General features: G+C 39.3%; 1 protein-coding gene across 2 annotated transcripts in view; it reads right to left on the bottom strand.

Annotated features, from left to right (window-relative positions):
• Positions 1-3,194: 3,194 nt before the first annotated feature.
• The window catches only part of RD3 (RD3 regulator of GUCY2D), an 82,164-nt gene continuing 66,715 nt past the window's right edge, over positions 3,195-18,643 (bottom strand). For both annotated transcript variants that reach the window (XM_039359605.1, XM_039359604.1), the window contains exons 2-3: positions 9,229-9,548; positions 3,195-8,213 (exon numbers count right to left, since the gene is read on the bottom strand). In XM_039359605.1, the coding sequence (XP_039215539.1) occupies positions 7,916-8,213; positions 9,229-9,524 (594 nt within the window). In that variant the 5' untranslated portion in view covers positions 9,525-9,548 and the 3' untranslated portion in view covers positions 3,195-7,915. The remainder of the gene's footprint in view (positions 8,214-9,228; positions 9,549-18,643) is intronic.

The raw sequence follows: 18,643 nt of genomic DNA on the forward strand, positions 1-18,643 counted from the left end.
GGTCCTGATAGAGACCATTGAAAAACTAATATAGTTTCTGTTCCATAACTGGGTCTAAACTCTGATTGCAAACAATCCAGAGAATGTAACTTCCAGGGCCCATTGGAATTGCAGCCCCAACATCTTCTCTAAAGGAGGGCATGGATTGCCTTAAGTCCTATTTATTCAACTGTCTGCCCTAAAGAGCCAACAGAAGGCATAGATCCAGACCAAATGTGGCAGAGCATATGCTGCTAATCACTCCACTTCCTTAAAAGTCCACAAGATCAGAAGAATTCCATGTAGGCTTGCAGGAAGTTGTACAAGTAATTTCATTTGATTCTGCTAAGCTGGAGATAAGATCTGAGCAAATACAAATTAATTTATCTGTGAAACGTTTTGCAAACCTAACAGCAATGTGTACATTGGGAACCCATTTTGCCCCAGTCGGGTGCAGATTGCATTGAAGAGTACTGCTAGATTTCAGTCTACTGATGCAATGAAGTTCCAATAACGGTTGCCATGTGTGAGGGAAAGTGGAATGTATTTATTTATGATAGCAATGTTTATAGTCTCCTATTTGTGCATGATTCTGGGCACCCAATAAAAGCAATGTAACAATTAAAAGAGGAATAAAACAGCCATCCAGGGAAAGGAAACAATTCAAATTAGTAGAGCTCATTCTCAATGGTAGGTGTGCATAGTATCCTAGTCTAGTATTCATGGAAAGACACAGGTTTTCAAGGCAAGGTCAGAGTTCTGTGGATTTCATAGGCTCTACAAGTGACCCTGCTTAGTAGGACTCGAAGCATGCCAATTCTGTTTATTACTCATTTATTAAATTTATATACCGCCCATTTCACTTTAAAAAAGGATTATTGGATTTCACTGAACAGAGACAACAGAAGGCAGACAGGCCCACAACTCCAGAACTTGATCCACATGGGGTTTATAGAAGGCAATCAGTACTTTAAATTGCATTTGGAAGCTCTGATTGACCACTGGAGGAATACGCATGCTGAAATTAGCGGAACAGAACAGAACAGAATAGAATAGAGCTGGAAGGGACCTTGGAGGTCTTCTATTTCATCCCCCTGCTTAAGTAGGAGAACCTATACTGTCTCAGACAGGTGACTATCTAGTCTCTCCTTAAAAATCTCCAGTGATGGAGCACCCACGATTTCTGAAGGCAAGCTGTTCCACTGGTTAATTGTCCTCACTGTTAGGAAGTTTCTCCTTAATTCCAGGTTGTTTCTCTCTTTGGTTAGTTTCCAACCATTGTTCCTTGTCCTGGCCTCTGGTGCTTTGGAAAATAGTTTGATTCTTTGTGGCAGCCCCTCAGATACAGGAATACTGCTATCATGTTGCCCGTTTCTTCTTTTAGACAGCCAAACCCAAGTCCTGCAGCCGTTCTTATGTTTTAGTCGCCAGGCCTTTGATCATTTTAGTTGCACTTCTCTGAACTTTTCCCAAAGTCTCAACATCTGTTTTGTAGTATGGTGACCAAAATTGGTTGCAGTATTCCAGGTGTGGTCTTACTAGGGTTTTATAAAGCAGTACTAATATTCGTGTGATCTTGATTCTATGCCTCTGGTTTATACAACCCAGGATTGTATTAGCTCTTTTGGCTGCTGCTGCACACTGCTGGCTCATAGTCCAGTGATCATCCACTAGGACTCCAAGGTCCCTCTCACAGTTACTGTTTTGAGCCAGGTCTCACCTAATCTGTACTTAAACCTTTGACTTTTTTTCCTGTCTAAATATAAAATTTGCTTTTCTCCACTTTCTCCATTGTTCAAGTTTATCAAGATTTTTTTAGATCCTGAGCTTGTCTTCTGGGGTGTTGGCTATTCCTGCCACTTTAGTGTCATCTGCAAATTTGATGAGTTCCCCTTCTATTCCCTCACGTAAGTCATTAATGAAAATATTGGAGTGTACTGGGTCTAAGACAGAGCCTTGTGGTACCCCACTGCTTACTTCTCTCCATGTGGATGTAGTACCATTGAGAACTACTCGCCGAGTACCGTTTGTCAGCCAGCTACAGATCCATCTGATGGTGTTGTTGTCTATCCCATTTGGTTGATCCAATAGTTTTCTTAATGTTTTTATTTTGTGATTTGCCTGGATAATATGTAATTGATGGAATGATGATTATAATACATAGTAAGCTGTTGCTGTCCCTAGGAGTTGACTCACTTGGTTGCAAGATTCACGCTTTGCGTTGTTCTTGCTTCAATTATCAGTGCATGATCCAGTTATTTTTCTGTTGGCTTGTTACAAAGTCCGATTAGTGTGAGAAGGAAGGACTGAGTCAAGGTCACCTACTGCCTTCCCTGTGACTAGAACATGGGTTTCCCTACTCTTAATTAAACCCATAACTACAACGTACTGGCTATTCACAATTCAAACCAGGTATAGTACAAAAGTAACAGCTCAGAGTTGAGCTTGGCTCCTGCTGCCATGGACTCTGCAATAATATGATAAAAGCCAATTTCTTCCAGGATATCTAAAGTTTGATGCAACCCTTAAGTAACACCAGAGAGCACCCTGTCCACCTGTAAATTGACCAAGGATTGATAATCAACATGAAGGATTTTAAAAACCATACAGTATCTTATTATTCACTGCCAATTCTAGCCGTTAGAGCAAAATATTGAGAGACACTGTTTAAGTACTTATTTATACAGAATTGGTAATGAATTTATTTCTGTATGATGCATCTAATATATTTAAAACATGCATTTTAATGTGTATCTGAATGAATACAACTATTCCTTTATCTATGCACCTTTGATCATTTTGGTCTAGAAGCTATTGTAACATAGATTTCATATTCCTAAACCCTTAGCTTACCCTTATTTTTACAAACAGGAGAATTTTGAACTTTAAATGCACTAACTCAGACATGTCAAACACAAGGCCCAGGGGCCGGATGCAGCCCGCGAAGTGGTTTCATGTGGCCCACGAAGCCAGTGAAGGAACGGTCCCCGCTGCCTTGGCCCTGGCCCAGGCCGGCCGGGAGCCCATGTACAATTTTGTGGTGGCCATCTATGCTGAAACGCATTCAGTCTTAGCTCCACAAGGCCGTCTAGAAACAGCGAGGAACCAGTCCCTGCTGTGTTGGCCCTGCCCCCTGGGTGCATGCTGGGGAGGTGTCACCCTTTGTGAGGAATGAAGAAATGGACCATGCCTTGGCACTTGCCCCAGTCCCACCCCATTCTGCCAGAGACCCTCAGATCTGTCCCACTCCTGCCCAGGCTCCCACAGGCACCCTTGACGCGAACGATGTAGGCCACACCCACTCCATCCACGGCCACCCAGTAGGCCGCACTGACCCTGGCTGCACCCTCCCGTAAGGGCAACCACAATGCTGATGCAGCCCTCAATGAAATTAAGTTTGACACCCCTGCACTAACTTGTTAATTTAATTTTTTTATATTCTCATAACACATCCCTGTATTCTGATGTAACTCAATAGTGTTCCTAGTATCTAGTTCAGTGTTTCTCAACCTTTGGCAGCTTGTGGACTCCAATTCCCAGAATTAGGGAATTTTGGGAGTTAAAAGTTCACACATCTTCTATGTGCCAAAGTTGAGAAGCATTGGACTAGTTCCTAGTATATTGACTCCATGTTAGAAAGCCTAATTAGATCAGTTTAATCTTTTGTTAGATTTGACTTTTTTTTGTAATTCAAGTGTAGTATTGAGAAAAGAGTTTCAGTCATTAGGTAATTTTCTGATTAGCTGATTAGAAAGCAAAAAATACTTTGCAGCTAGGCAAAACAAGAGTCTATTAAGCAATTGGCTTTCACCTATCTCCAATCCCATAAATGAAATGTTATTTTCAATCTGCACTAAACAGGAAACTAAAATGGATACTCTCAGGTTGTTTTAACTGAAATAAATTCCACATGTAACCTGAAGCCAGCCTACCTATATCTTTCTGTCTGTCTACCCATCCATTTAAAATGGGGGGGGGGTGTTGTGTTAGGTTAATTTTTAAAAAATTGAATTCATAATTTAAAAAGCTGTGAATTTGGTTTTGGCACTCATATATAGGCTAAAGTGGAGGGTTCCTGGTAGAAGAGCTTCACTCAGCAATTGCAAGCTTTCATTTCTTTCCCCCTCCCTCCCCCCCTCCCCAAGACACCTTCTGAGAGCTGCCAGTGGAGAAATTGCACTTTTCTGTGATTTGTAACAAATTCAAGAATAAAAGCCAGGTAGCACTATAATGAAACCTACTTAATTCCAAATAAAAATCATAATTGTTCCAATGCTTTATATACTTTTCTTTCAAACAAATCTAATCAATCAGCAAGAGAAACAAAAATGGAGGTATTAGCACAATCCTCAGGGTAATGTTTAAAAGGATAACCTGGTGAAGAAAGCAGTTTGACCTTTGGACAATAATTTACTTCATGAGTGCAGATAAAATTTGGGGAGGAAATCTCATTGCTTTTCTTATTTCCACTTCCTTAGACTTTCAGTGATAAATAGTTTGAAATATTTTAAAAAGCCCAACTATATCAATAAGTAGATGATCTAACCAAAGAAAATTCGGATAATAAGATTGATTTTTCTTTGTGAAAGCCAATTCCTCAGCATACCAGCTGGTTTTATGTTTCACAGATATTTATTTATTAAATTTATATGCCTCCCATCTCAGTCTCAAACAACTCTGGGTGACTTACATCATCATAAAACAGTAATATAAAACAATTAAAACAATTAAAAAGCCATAAACATCAAAAGTTAACAAAAAACTATATAAGGAACCAATACATAAATCGATGGTGGGATCTTCTTCTTAATTTACTAAACACATCCAGAGTGGATACCTATTTTTAATCAACCATTTAATAGGAATGCTTTCTGCTAAATCAGATTTTAAAGCTTCTCTTTCCATTTTACCCACCTTTCTTCCAGTTTAATTTAGCAATTAGCACTGGAATCCTATGTGTAGGTACTGAGATGTACAGCTCTTCACTGTCTTCAGTGGGATTTTCCTGGGGAGGTAGGAATATGGATACAACCTGAGTGATATATTCCAGTAAAAAATAAAATCTTTCAATCCTGTGTTTGTGTCTATGTCTGTGTGTGTGTGTGTGTGTTTCAACTACACAGTTGTGTTCAATACTACTTACTCTCAGGTAAGAATGGACATTACATTCAGATATAACTATATAACTCCTGAACACACAGTTTCTATTTTGATTACTTAAGGAATTGCATTTTAATAGTAGTAGAAAAACACTGCTAATTGTAGTCAAGATACAGTATATAAACTGGATACCTGAAGTAACCCTGAAACTGTTAATAAACAGAACACAGCATATCTGTATCTACAGTATCACAATCAATTACAAGGCAGCTAAAATTAAGGAACACACTTTTGTAATTGAATGCAACAAGCATTTCACTCCTAAATACAAAAGTGATCATGGGAATGGCTTTCTATTTTTGTAGTTTTTCCCACAAATCAGGCCCTAAAGCAAAGGACCATGCATCCAAAACACTAGACACAGCAATGGGGGAGCCCACTGTACAAGAGATGTAAATATTTACCATGTTCAAAATGTGCTGTATAAAACATGTCCAATATAGAAACAAAGGATTCACCAGCAACTTCCTCACATTCTTAGGCTGCCTGAGCAGAAAGACAGGAGACATTCTCACAAGTTTCTGCTCTTCTGCCTTCAAATCAGCCTTGACTGATGTTTTACCCTCCCAGTATGTTAGGTTTATAACTAAGCATATGGCTAGGAGTGGTAATCCTAGTCTATCTGTAGTTCATGAGATTTGTCCAGGCTACTTTAGAGTTAGGATTACATTTGCATGTGCCAATCTTTAAACACTGGAGAAACAGTATAACAAAGGCCACAATGAAATTCGTTTTCTTAGATGACTTAGAAATGTGTGATTGTCAAATTTTCAGTATCTCTGTACTCCCACTCCCACATAATTGATAACTGAAGCCCTAAATCCATTTGGTATTAAACAATGTTATTTGCTGGTATCTTTGTCAAAAATATTTGAGAAAGAAGGTAAGTAAGCAGGAGTAAAGAAAATTCTTCAGTGCATACTCTGCTTATTTACAGGAAATCCAACATTTGCAAAAACTTTCTAAAATGAAGCTGAAGCCACCACAAAATAAAGAAAGCCAAACAGCATTTCTTGAAATTTGTGTTCTACAAGCAGCACAAAACCCTCTTAAGTGCTTTCATTTTCAAGAATTGGTCTGAAGCTCTAATCATAAACCACCACCTATTCATGTATAAATAAGATATCCAACAGAAACAGAAAAGCATTTTTTCTTTAGGCCAATGACTGAAATACCGCAGTGTACTATTTGCACAAAAGACTCTGACATAAGACAGTCACTCCTCCCATCTTCAATACCAAAGTTATACACTCTCTCTAGGGCAGTAAAACAGTGAAAAGGACTTAACCTTGGCAGCTTGAAACATGCCTCCGGTGTGAAGAGAATATGCAGGTAAGAAGCCATGTCAAGAACTCAAGTGACCATTGTTATGGCTTTTAAGTATTACACAAAAATAAGCCCAGTAAAATTTATGACTCAGGATTGGAGATACATTCCATCATGGTCATGGCAGCACTATATTTCATCAAAAACCAATAAAAAATTGTATATATCTAATTGACAACTATGTTTCTTCTTGAACCAGTGGTGTAGAAATGTGTGCAATAAGAATAAAAATAAGGGAACTATTTTAGAAATTTTCAACCCAGGGAAGAGAAAATGGAAGCACTGCCTTGGTGATACACCTTGAAAATGGTGCTTCAAAGCATTCCTTTTTCCTCTAAGCATAGAAGCCCACTGCTTTTTTTAGTTTTTCAGTTTTAAAGAAACATTTTTCCTTAAAATATCTACATAGAGGTCCCTATTTTTTTTTAGGATAGAGATAACATGGTAGTCACTGATTAGTCAAGATGTATATAGTTCAAGCTATATAGCAGGGGTCTTCAAACCTGGCCCTTTTATGACTTGTGGACTTCAACGCCCAGAATTCCTCAGCCAAGCACACTGGCTGAGGAATTCTGGGAGTTGAAGTCCACAAGTCATAACAGGGTCAAGTTTAAAGACCCCTGCTATATAGCAACTAATTACCAAAAAGAAAGAATTTCCAGGTGCTAAAATTTTTCAACCATTTGTGTATGCTTCTCTCCCCTCAAATTTGATAATCGAAAGTACCCTGCAAGACTCACATTTCTATTTAGGAGTTATTGGCATTCCTCCAGCTGATGATATTGACAGCAGGGTCCAATAACATTTTGGCAAAAAGAAAAAAAAGAATAAACTACTGCCATTTTGTAATACTTTTGTTTCAAATTTAATGCTGGGAAATTCTAAATGAGATATTTCTTTTTTTATGCATGGATCCTTGCATATGATACAAAATGGCTGGTTAGGATTTGTGGTTGGGTGTTGGGTGGGGTATGGCAATTTTTGTGTGATCACAAAAGGATTGAGCAAAAGGATTGAGAGGAAAACCCCAAAAGAAAGCTAAAATAAATAAGCAAGCTTTTCACTATTACTCTCTGGGCCTCTCTTTTTGGTGACAAAAAAGCAGACTTCAAATAAGAATTGGTTATAAGATAGGCAGCTATATAAATGCTTTAAATAAGCAAACACATATCCAGGCTGACTTATGTGCAGTTTTTCATGCAAGCCCATAGCATAATTAACTGGTAATAGGTGAGATAATCTGCCTGAGTGATTTCCTATGAATATGCCCAAGGAAAACAGGAACCTACAGGTATATATGCCTGAATTAAAAGGTACCTAAAAAGAATTCATATGAATTCCTCACAACAGAGAGACGATCAGAAACAGGACAAAAATAATCATCCTGCAAACAGATCCCCAAATAAATAAAATAGTCTGTTTCTAAAAAAAACTACTGTCACAAATAAAGTCAATAGTCCTTGGTATCCCTGAATTCAGGCATGCTCCACATTCTTCTGGTCGGCTCCATGCCCCTCTCCACATCTTCTGAAATGGTCTTGATATCACTGCTGAAGGGGGAAATCCTGATGCGGGATCTGAATGTGGTGAGGGAGAGACTGGTTCTGTTCTTGGTGTTCCATTGTCTTGCAAGTTTCTTGGCCTCCTCTTCCTCTTTGATCTTCTCGGTGGCATCGTGCAGAACAGAACGGAAAAGCCGAGGTATTTCTCCAGGCTCTGGTTCATATTCAGCAATAAGTTGCCGAAATCTAAGAAATAAATGAGCAAATGATTCTAGCCTTAGGAGGCATATACAGTCCAGCTTCACTTAAACCCTAAAAGCAGAGACATATAGGTGTTAACTTATGTTATTCTTTCACGTATCAGGATTTACCACAACTTCTACCACCATCCCTTTGGGAGGGAAGGGCACATTTCTGTGTTTCTGTATTTTTACACAATGTATATTCTGTGTGGCATTTTTACTTAAACTGACCTGTATCTGACTTGTACTGTTTTTACTTAATACAGTAGTTCTACTTATTTATTTCTATTTCATAATTCTAAATCACCCATCTCCTTCCCTCCCTCCCTTCAACACACTGTTTCCTGGTGGTCAATATAAATGAAGGAAATAAGAGCTCATCACCTATTTTCATCATTTGAATTTCCCCATCTATATAAACTATGGGTCCTCTTTAAAAAGAATCACTTGGCATTATAAATTACATGCAGTGGTGTTAATTTGGTTAAATTGGTAGCAGGCAGCAAGTTATTTATCTAAATTTTGCCAAACAAAATATTATAATAATCAGACTTCTGGATAAAACTGATTAGACCACTGCAAACTTTTGCCTGGAAAGACAGAATATGGACTTGAAGCAACTGATTGCATTTGTGATATATTTCTGCAAGTTATTTCCAACAAGAGTTTCTAAACAGGCACTCAGTACTGAATTCTTCATACATACAAATAGAATCAGCATTCAGTAATTGATTCTAGACAAGTCATTTAGAAGGCTGTGAATAATTTTTGAATTATTCATAACCATTTTTTAAAAACAGAAAATGGTTTGCTCTGCTGCTTTTAGTCCAGTTCAGCTACAGGGGAAAATCAATCACGTTTCAGTGCTAGATATTCTACCCAATTGCCTGCATTTGGTGTTCTCTAAATGTGATGCATTTCAGAATCCATAATCTCCAGCCAGAACAGTCTTTGGGATTAGGTTATTGCTACTTCACGCTCATTCTATATACAGTGCATGAGAGATTCCAAGCAAATACCTAATAATGATTGGTCCACAATAGGATGGATGTATTTTGGAACAGATATCCTCCAGCTGAAGACGCTCCCCTGGACTGATATCATAGCCTTGCTTGGGATAGCTAACCAGCCAACCATAATCAACTCCTGTTTTGATCTTGCGATACTCATTTTCTTTCTCCCGCTGTTGTTTTTCAGCTTCTTTGATCTGCCAATCAAGCTCCATCATCAGGGTTTCAGTCACCATTTCCATTGGGCTTCTTTGAGAAATACGATTAGAAGATTCATTCCATCCAAACCAGGATGCCAATGCCATGTTCTCCTTTTTTCCTTCCTTTATCTGCAAAGAGCAAGTGAAAACATAATGTTTTTTCTGCTTACAACAGATAGGGTGGGCAACTTATATGTCTATTCATAGATATATAAATACAGACAGACAGACAGACAAAGAGAGAGACAGGGGGAGAGAGAGAGAGAGAGAGAGAGAGAGGGAGAGAGAAGCATTCACATACAATATACACACACACAAATATTATATTGCTCAGCTATTACTGTTAACAATAATGTTTATATTCTAGTGAGCAAGAAAGACCAATAAGAGAAAGACCAATATGAACAAAGCAATAGCAATAGCACTTAGATTGATATACTGCTTCACAGTGCTTTACAGTCCTCTCTAAGCAGTTGACAGAGTCAGCCTATTGCCCCCAACAATCTGAGTTTTCATTTTGAAGGATGGAAGGCTGAGTCAACCTTGAGCCGCTCAGGATCGAACTCCTGGAGTGATCAGTGAGTTAGCCTGCAGTACTGCATTCTAACCACTGCGCCACCATGGCGAATATTAGTCCTGAAGGCTGTATCAGAAGTAGCAGGTCTCTGAATTCTACACAGTGTTCTCATAGTACTCCTATTGACCTCCAATGGACATCTGAGGGAGGGAGGGAGGGAGGGAGGGAGGGAGGGAGGGAGGGAGGGAGGGAGGGAGGAAGGAAGGAAGGAAGGAAGGAAGGAAGGAAGGAAGGAAGGAAGGAAGGAAGGAAGGAAGGAAGGAAGGAAGGAAATGGAACAGCCAGAGTCAAATAAATATTCTTTCCCTGCCTCAGACATTATCTACAAAATTATATACTGAATTAGCAGCAGTTTGCTAATTGGCTTTTCAGAAATCATTCCCAATCCGGTTGGAGATACCTTGATCCTCAATGACAGAGCTTAAATTTCCCTAGGTTTTTTTCAGTGTGATATTTGATTGATATTTCAGAAAGTTGAAACTTTAAAGAAAATGGCCATTCTCATACCAAACATTGCTCCATACTCAACAGCCTCCCACACAAGTGACCTTGTCTGACAATGAATGCACCAATTTTCATTCTCTATACATGAGGTTGATTGTGTAATGGGCTTTCCCCACCTCTGTTGTTCATGATTTTTCATGCTATCTCACAAAACAGCAAGAGGCTACCGGTACTTGCAGCTAGTCCAACTTGGGAAGGAAAAACTTGAAAAGCTCACTGTAATCAGCCATTCTCTCAACATCAAGGTTAAGAGGTTCTTCAACATTGTCTTAAGGAACTTCTCAAGCATCTATAAAGTAAAACACTGTAAATTGCTCAGCTAGATGAGTTCCTTGTTGTCCAAAATATGAGGTTAAAGCAGATGAAAAGGAATAGGAAATATGCTTTAAAACAGTTTCCCTCAAATTAAGGGAAATTCTCCAATTTCTGGCGATCACCAGCTTGATAAGGCTAGTTTTAACAAAGTCACCAGTATGTCACTAAACAGTGAAAAAGAAACCAAGTATCATTACATCCTGAATTTAGAAAAGGCATGAAAGATTCATCAGAACAGATAACAATGAAGAGTAGGCAACCATTTGGCCTGCACTAAATGAAGCAAGGTAACTCTCACAATTAGGAAAAACCTTCTGTTCATCCTAAATAAAAATTTTAGATACTGCAAGTTAAATAATTTGTAGAGACAAGGATATGTATATACAGTTCAGAAGGTTTCCAAGAGTGTCTGTTGAAAATAGCAAGCTTTTGGAGGGACGAAATGATTGTCAATTTATATTTAATTTATTTATTTAATTTAATTTATATAATATATAATATAATCCTAAAGGCAAAGCAATCATGCTAAACAGAATTTAGACAGAACATAATTGTAAAGTCTTATAAAACCTCAAAATACAAGTATTTTTGAGAAAATAAAATATAGCAAATACAGATAGTCCTCAACTTATGACCGCAGTTGAGCCCAGAATTTATGTGAGAAATTTGTTAAATGTGTTTTGCCCCATTTTACAACTTTTCTTGCCACATTTGTTAAGTGAATAACTGCAGTTGTTAAATTAGTAACATATTTGTTAAGTGAATTTGCCTTCCCCATTGACTTTGCTTGTCAGAAGATCGCAAAATATGATCTCATGACCCTGGGACACTGCAACAGTCATAAATATGAATCAGCTGTCAAGCAACTGAATGTAAATCATGTGATCATGGGGATGCTCCAAACGGTTCATAAGTGGAAAAATCATAAGTCACTTTTTTCAGTGCTGTTGTAACTTTGAACAGTCACTAAACAAAAGCTGTAAGTCCAGGACTACCTGTAAAAATAAAGTCAAATTAATTTTTAGTGGTAACAAGAGTAAAAGTGCTATACATTAATGGAGCTTACTTCTGAGTAGACCTATCTACTCTAAAACAAGTCCCAGGAAATTCAGTGGGAATTATACTCGGGGACTTGCAATGTTATGGCTATGCAGTCTAACAATAGATCTAAAAAGCAAACCTATTTCAATTTGTGAAGAAGGTAGAGATTTCAATTTTGCATTTCCATGATATGCAAAAGGCATTCAGCACTTTAGGTAGTTGGCCAGCACTTAGCACCATACGGTGCTATTGGGCAACCATCATTCTATACACTTTCTATTTTAAGTAAATTAACATGCACCTATTACAAAAAAAACTCTAGTAATTACATTCATCCTCATGCACACTTTCCTACTAATGCCACCATCATTTTGCAGATGGAATCCTAAGTAACGGAAGGAGTTTGTTTTCATTAAAACTTCGCCGTTGATCTTGACTGTGAGGTGCTCAGGCTAATCTCTAGATAATCAGTTTTCTTGATATTAAGTCACAAACCAAATTGGGTAAGACTGTCATTCCATGTCTAGACAAAGCATGCAGTTCCTCCCTAGTGGGTAGCTGTGAGGAAAACATCATCAGCATAGAGCAAGGCCCAGGGGACACTATAATACAGATCTTGCATGATGGTATCCATGACGAGAATGAACAGCGATGGTAATAACGTCTTGGGGCCTGATAATTTTCACAGGAAAGCCATCGGAAAAGCCAATTATTCATCTTACTCGGCTTCTGGTATTCTGGTATTCTTTCACAAGTTCACCATGCTTGTGATGAGAGTTGGACACCCCCTCCCCAGCCCAACTAAGAAATAATCTAGGAACACCCCAACTAAACTGGGTCAACAGCAGCCTGAGGCTAAAACAGCAAACACTTGACACACACAATGAGGAACCAGCTAGCAGCAATCAGGACACAACAATAAAAGTAATTAACACCTTTTAGGCAAGAAAAAGGAACTAACAATAGTCACAAACCAGCAAATCAAGAAAGACAAATTTTAACTCACCAATTAGAAATGGTAAGTTTGTTACCAATCAGAAATGACAAGTTTGGAAACCACAAAAGGGTATAAAAACCCCTGTTTAAAGATCACTCTGCCTAGCTAGCCGGGGACTCGAGCTGAATTGTCACTCAACGCTGATCCTCGAAATAAAACCTCTTTCTGGTAGCTGGCTTCACGATCTATTTCTTCTGCACTGTGCCGTCAAGGAGAATCCCGGCTGGAAGAACCGAACGGGGGAGTTCCTCCCAACAATCTGGCGACCTACGAAGGGACTTCCAGCTCACCCAGCCACCGGACCGGGCCCGGAAGAGTCATCACCCAGCCGGCAGCGGACACTTTGATCCATGGGGAAGCCTCCTCGGACCCTGCCCGGTCGGCATCGGGTAGTAAAGGGAGTTTTTGAGTCTTACGCTCGAACAGCTACCAGGAAAGAGGGTAAGTGCCACCCAATTTAAATCTATTAGGTTAAAGGGTCTGGGGGAATGAAAGGAAGAATGCATGAGTGTGTGCGTGAGGCATCCTCCTCTTAGAATCAGCTGGAGCTCGCTCCCTCCGTGTGCCCTCTAGCTGCACCCCGACCTGCTGCTAGCTCCAGTGGAGCCGTGACCGGCGGAATTCGGGAAAGCAAGGGGGGGGCATCGGAGCGTGAGACCTTCTGGTGAGAGAGGAGGACCGAGCGGGCAGAGAAAGAGAACCCTATTCTGGGTAAGCCAGGACCCCTTCTGCCAGTAAATATTAAAGCAGTAGCCCTGAGCGGAGGTGGCCGCTCACCTCCGAGACCTCGACTATATTGGGAAAGAAGTCTCGCAAGGAGACTTCGACTGTATTAGGAGAAAGAAGTCTCGCAAGGAGACTTCGACTGTATTAGGAGAAAGAAGTCTCGCAAGGAGACTTCGACTGTATTGGGAAAGAAGTCTCGCAAGGAGACTTCGACTGTATTGGGAAAGAAGTCTCGCAAGGAGACTTCGACTGTGTTAGGAAAGAAGTCTCGCAAGGAGACTTCGACTGTGTTAGGAAAGAAGTCTCACAAGGAGACTTCGACTGTGTTAGGAAAGAAGTCTCACAAGGAGACTTCGACTATGTTTGGAAAGAAGTCTCACAAGGAGACTTCGACTGTGTTAGGAAAGAAGTCTCACAAGGAGACTTCGACTGTGTTAGGAAAGAAGTCTCGCAAGGAGACTTTGACTGTGTAGTGTATAGAAAAAATAGACTTTGCTTAGGGCCTTGCTGGGAAACCAATTTGGCTAAATAAAGGTACTTAAAAGGGAAAATAAGAAATAGTGATTCTCTCTCTCTCTCTCTCTCTCTCTTCTCTATGCAACCACGTGGTATGTTTAAAATATGTGCCTTCCCTAACTTGAGTTATCTGAAATTTATGGTGGGAATGACTAGGATGTGTAAAACTAAGACTTCTGTTCTCTTGTCTTTTTGTATATATGTTTGTCAAAGTCTGCGTGAGAGGTAAATGTGACTATTAACTGTTTCAAATCCAAAGGAAAAAGAATTTTAAATTCTGCTAGAAATTATGCTTAAAAATAAGCCACAAAAAGGAAATACTTCACTCTGTTTGTCTGGCCAACAAACAGAGTGAAGAGAAAAAAAATGTGTTTGTTTGTTTTTGTTTGTTTGTTTGTTTTTCTCTGTCTCTGTGTACGCTCAAGAACAGCCTTAAGTTACTTGGAGGGATTGTTTTAAGTTTATCTGTTGGAAAAGTTTCACTTGCATTTACTGTATGTGTTTTATCTATCTATCCTTTTCCTGAAAAATGTGTGTCTATCTACAAGAGCCTTTTGAAGCTCAAGTCTGCTTGTGTGGGGAAATAATTTTCTTAAGTTACTTTTCTTATCCTATCACTTACTGGTGAAACTACTATGAAGCTTTCTGAAACATAAGCATTTCTCAATCTCTAAAATGATGTGGTCTATTTTAGAATAAATGTTCTCCTACCTCTGGAAAGTTGCACACCTTAAAATATTAGGCTTTTAAAATTATTTGGAGTTTTCAGCATTCTCAAGCTGCCTAGCATTTTTTTTCTCCTCTTCCTTTCAAGTTGCAAGTTCTTGTCCATAATATGTTGCAAATGGTCAAGTTCAAAGGTGAAACATTTCATTTTGTTGTTCCCCATTTGTCTATGTTTAATAACTGCAGTATTAATGCCCTTTTCAAACTGCCTGCAAGCTACCCCCCTTCCAATTCTTTTCCTGTCCTTTGTTCTCCATACCTTTTGTCTGCCTCTCCTGGTAGAGTCCACCCAGAAAGCGGGGGGAGACCTTGTTCTTGTATCTTTCAGCCCTGAAACCCTCTCCCAAGCCTTTGGAAGCAGAACACACAGACCCAGATGCTGCCTCCATCCATTTGAGCCATGGAATTGAGTTTTGAATCCAGCCATCCACTAAAAAGCCACCATGCAATCTGAGTGGGGAACATCTTCCCAAGTCCTACCATTTACCCAGATGCCTGTGAGAGCTGCAGAAGGAAGGTGGTGCCATGTGAAGCCTCAGAAGAGAAAATTAAGACTGTGGGGAGAGGGCGGAAACTCATTGTAAACTTTTCTTTCTTGCCCCATTTGTATTGTAACAAGCCAGTTGAATGTATTAATGGAGAGATGGCATTTAGAATAGGTCGTAGAACAAGTACTGAACACCTTGGATTTCTATCTGGTGGGAGGGAAAACTTTTCCAGAATGTCTGTATTGCCTGTTTTGTAGAAATAGCTGCATATGCATACATACACCATTCACACCATTCAGAGTCTATCCCCTCCGCCTACCTTTAGTAAAGTTCCTCAGGCTGATTTTTGCTCTATTGCACCAAAGCTTTGAGGGATCAACTTCCAACAGATAACAAGGGGGAGGGAACTAGGCCCCCTCAGGTGATTTGCAATTCATATGCCCTGACTAAGGAAGCAGCAGGAAAAATCCCAAACTTATGCCCTGAATATTTTGCACTGTTGAGCTCAGATTGGGATTCCTAGAGCTCATTATGTGCAATTTAAAGAAAAATTTAATAGCCTGGCATATTGGCTAACCTCAATTGGACATTACAAACCTGGATGCACTGAATTAAGAGCTAAGGCAGGAAACAACCCTTGAAACTGGGCAGCCAGTGGTCATGTACTAAGGAGAACCATGGCTGTGAAGAATGTTGGGGGGTATGCAAACCTGACTGGAAGCTAAAGGTGACATCCAACATTTAAGAGAACTAGCACAAAACATTGGGCACAACCAGTCATCCTGAAACCTTTCCTGGCTCTTTTCATGGTTACCAGACTCCCATTGGTTGAAAATTCTCATTGTTAGTATAATCACAGTCGCAATAGGTGGAACCCTCCTTTGTTGCCTATGCCAATTAGCACCTTTAGGGTTAAAATGCCTAAAGGTCTGCACAACTCCCATCAGAAGCAAGGGACAGAGCAAGAAAACATCTCTCATGATGTGCCAAATTGATCACCACTACCGTATATATGAACCAGTTGGGCTAATCACTGATACATCAGTAATAGCCCAAAATGGGGGAATTGATGAGAGTTGGACACCCCCTCCCCAGCCCAACTAAGAAATAATCTAGGAACACCCCAACTAAACTGGGTCAACAGCAGCCTGAGGCTAAAACAGCAAACACTTGACACACACAATGAGGAACCAGCTAGCAGCAATCAGGACACAACAATAAAAGTAATTAACACCTTTTAGGCAAGAAAAAGGAACTAACAATAGTCACAAACCAGCAAATCAAGAAAGACAAATTTTAACTCACCAATTAGAAATGGTAAGTTTGTTACCAATCAGAAATGACAAGTTTAGAAACCACAAAAGGGTATAAAAACCCCTGTTTAAAGATCACTCTGCCTAGCTAGCCGGGGACTCGAGCTGAATTGTCACTCAACGCTGATCCTCGAAATAAAACCTCTTTCTGGTAGCTGGCTTCACGATCTATTTCTTCTGCACTGTGCCGTCAAGGAGAATCCCGGCTGGAAGAACCGAACGGGGGAGTTCCTCCCAACACTTGGTAAAATGACCATGTTTTCCACATTTCTAGTACTGATTAAAAGTACCTTTATACATCTCAGATAATTTCCCAGGTGCCACAAACCAGTGGTACATTATTTTGTACACTTTATCTTTTAACACAGTGTGAATTTAGTCTTTTAAACAACTCCTCTTCTCTTGCTCCCTTTGCATGACAGAAATTCTTAGCCCATTTCATCATGTACTCTTTAACTTTTTCTTTTTCCATTTCAAATCTCAGCGAAAGTTTATACATTTTAGCAATCACATGTTCATCATCTGTACATAATTCATTTTCAAATTCCACCTTATTTGTATAATTTCAGTTATTCTTATCTGTATTACATCGTCTCTTAATTGTGCTTATGAAAACAACTGAAAACTAAATACATCTGCAATCAATTATTCTCTTGACTTCATTTTAAGTTCCTCCCATTCCTGTATTAGCATTAGGGTAGTCTTGACTTAGTGACTGTTCATTCAATGACCATTCAAAGTTACAATGGTGTTAAAAAAAATAACTTGACAACCCATTTATGACCATTACAGCATCCCTCAGTCATGTAATAATCATCCTTACAATCAATATGTGTTGTCCTGTACCTGATTTGTGTGGGGTTTTTTTCTCTTTTTCCCCCCTTGCAAAGCAGAGAGATGGGAGAGAAAGGGACTCCAAGAAAATAAGTTGTTTGTTTTTCTACACATGAAAGGCAATGTGATCACACCAACACCCTGGGGCTAGGAGCTGTGGGTGCCTATGCAAAAGGTTTTTGAAATTTCTTTTTCTCCAACTTCTCTGCTCACTGGGGGAAGGAGGAAGCAAGCAATTTATGGCAGGTAATTTTTCTTTTGCCTGACCCTTTCGCACTGCCAGTGCTATCACATTGCTTTTGATATATAGAACAGTACAGTAAATATTTTCTTGAAATCCCTTTCTCTCCATGAGGGGGATGGGGAGAAGAAAAACATGCAGGCAGCTTCTGCAGGCAATCTCTCCTTTTCCTGACTCTTTGCAACAGAGTGGAGAGATTGGAGAGAAAGTAAATTGTTTGCTTTTCTATACATCTAAAGTTGTTCAATCAAGGTGGAAGCAGGACAGGATCAGGCAAATATTCTCTCTTTCTCTCTCTCTCTTTTTTTTTTTTTTTTTTTTTTTGCTTGCTGCTGGAAAATTCTTTGAGTTGAAGTCAACATATCTTAAGGTTGTCAAGATTGAGAAACACAGATCTATTCTATACAGATCTACTCTGCTATATCCTAAAAAGAAAAGTGTACCAGTTTCAACATTTGAGTGAATACATGATAGGCTGCCACAGATTTTCATATTCACATTCAATGGCCTTCTATATAAATATTGGACTTCAGTTTTCTAGGTTTTCAGTCATACCATACAATATTTACTTCTGTTATTCTTTTAAATGAAAATAAGATTGAACATGCACCCATATAATCACAACTAGAGTTACATATCACTATTGAAACCTTAGTGATTACTTGATTTTAATTACAGTCATAATCCACTTAATTACTTTGTCAAAAAGTCCCTGACCACCCATCCCCACTACAGCACAACCAACACACGCTATGAAAAACATACATCAAAAACATCTCAAAAACAGCCAACAATTATAACCACACCACATCTCTATAACACACAAACCAACTTAAGGCCTCCAAAATCTTAAGTAAACCAAAAGGCCCACTGGAAGCTTGCTGTTCAAATAAATCAGCCATCAGTAGACCCATAAACCCTAATCTAAGCAATAAGCCAACTTCAG

This window comes from Crotalus tigris, unplaced genomic scaffold, assembly GCF_016545835.1.
Source record: "Crotalus tigris isolate CLP2741 ecotype Arizona unplaced genomic scaffold, ASM1654583v1 scf7180000019097.2288821080:1192077, whole genome shotgun sequence".
NCBI lineage: Eukaryota > Metazoa > Chordata > Lepidosauria > Squamata > Viperidae > Crotalus > Crotalus tigris.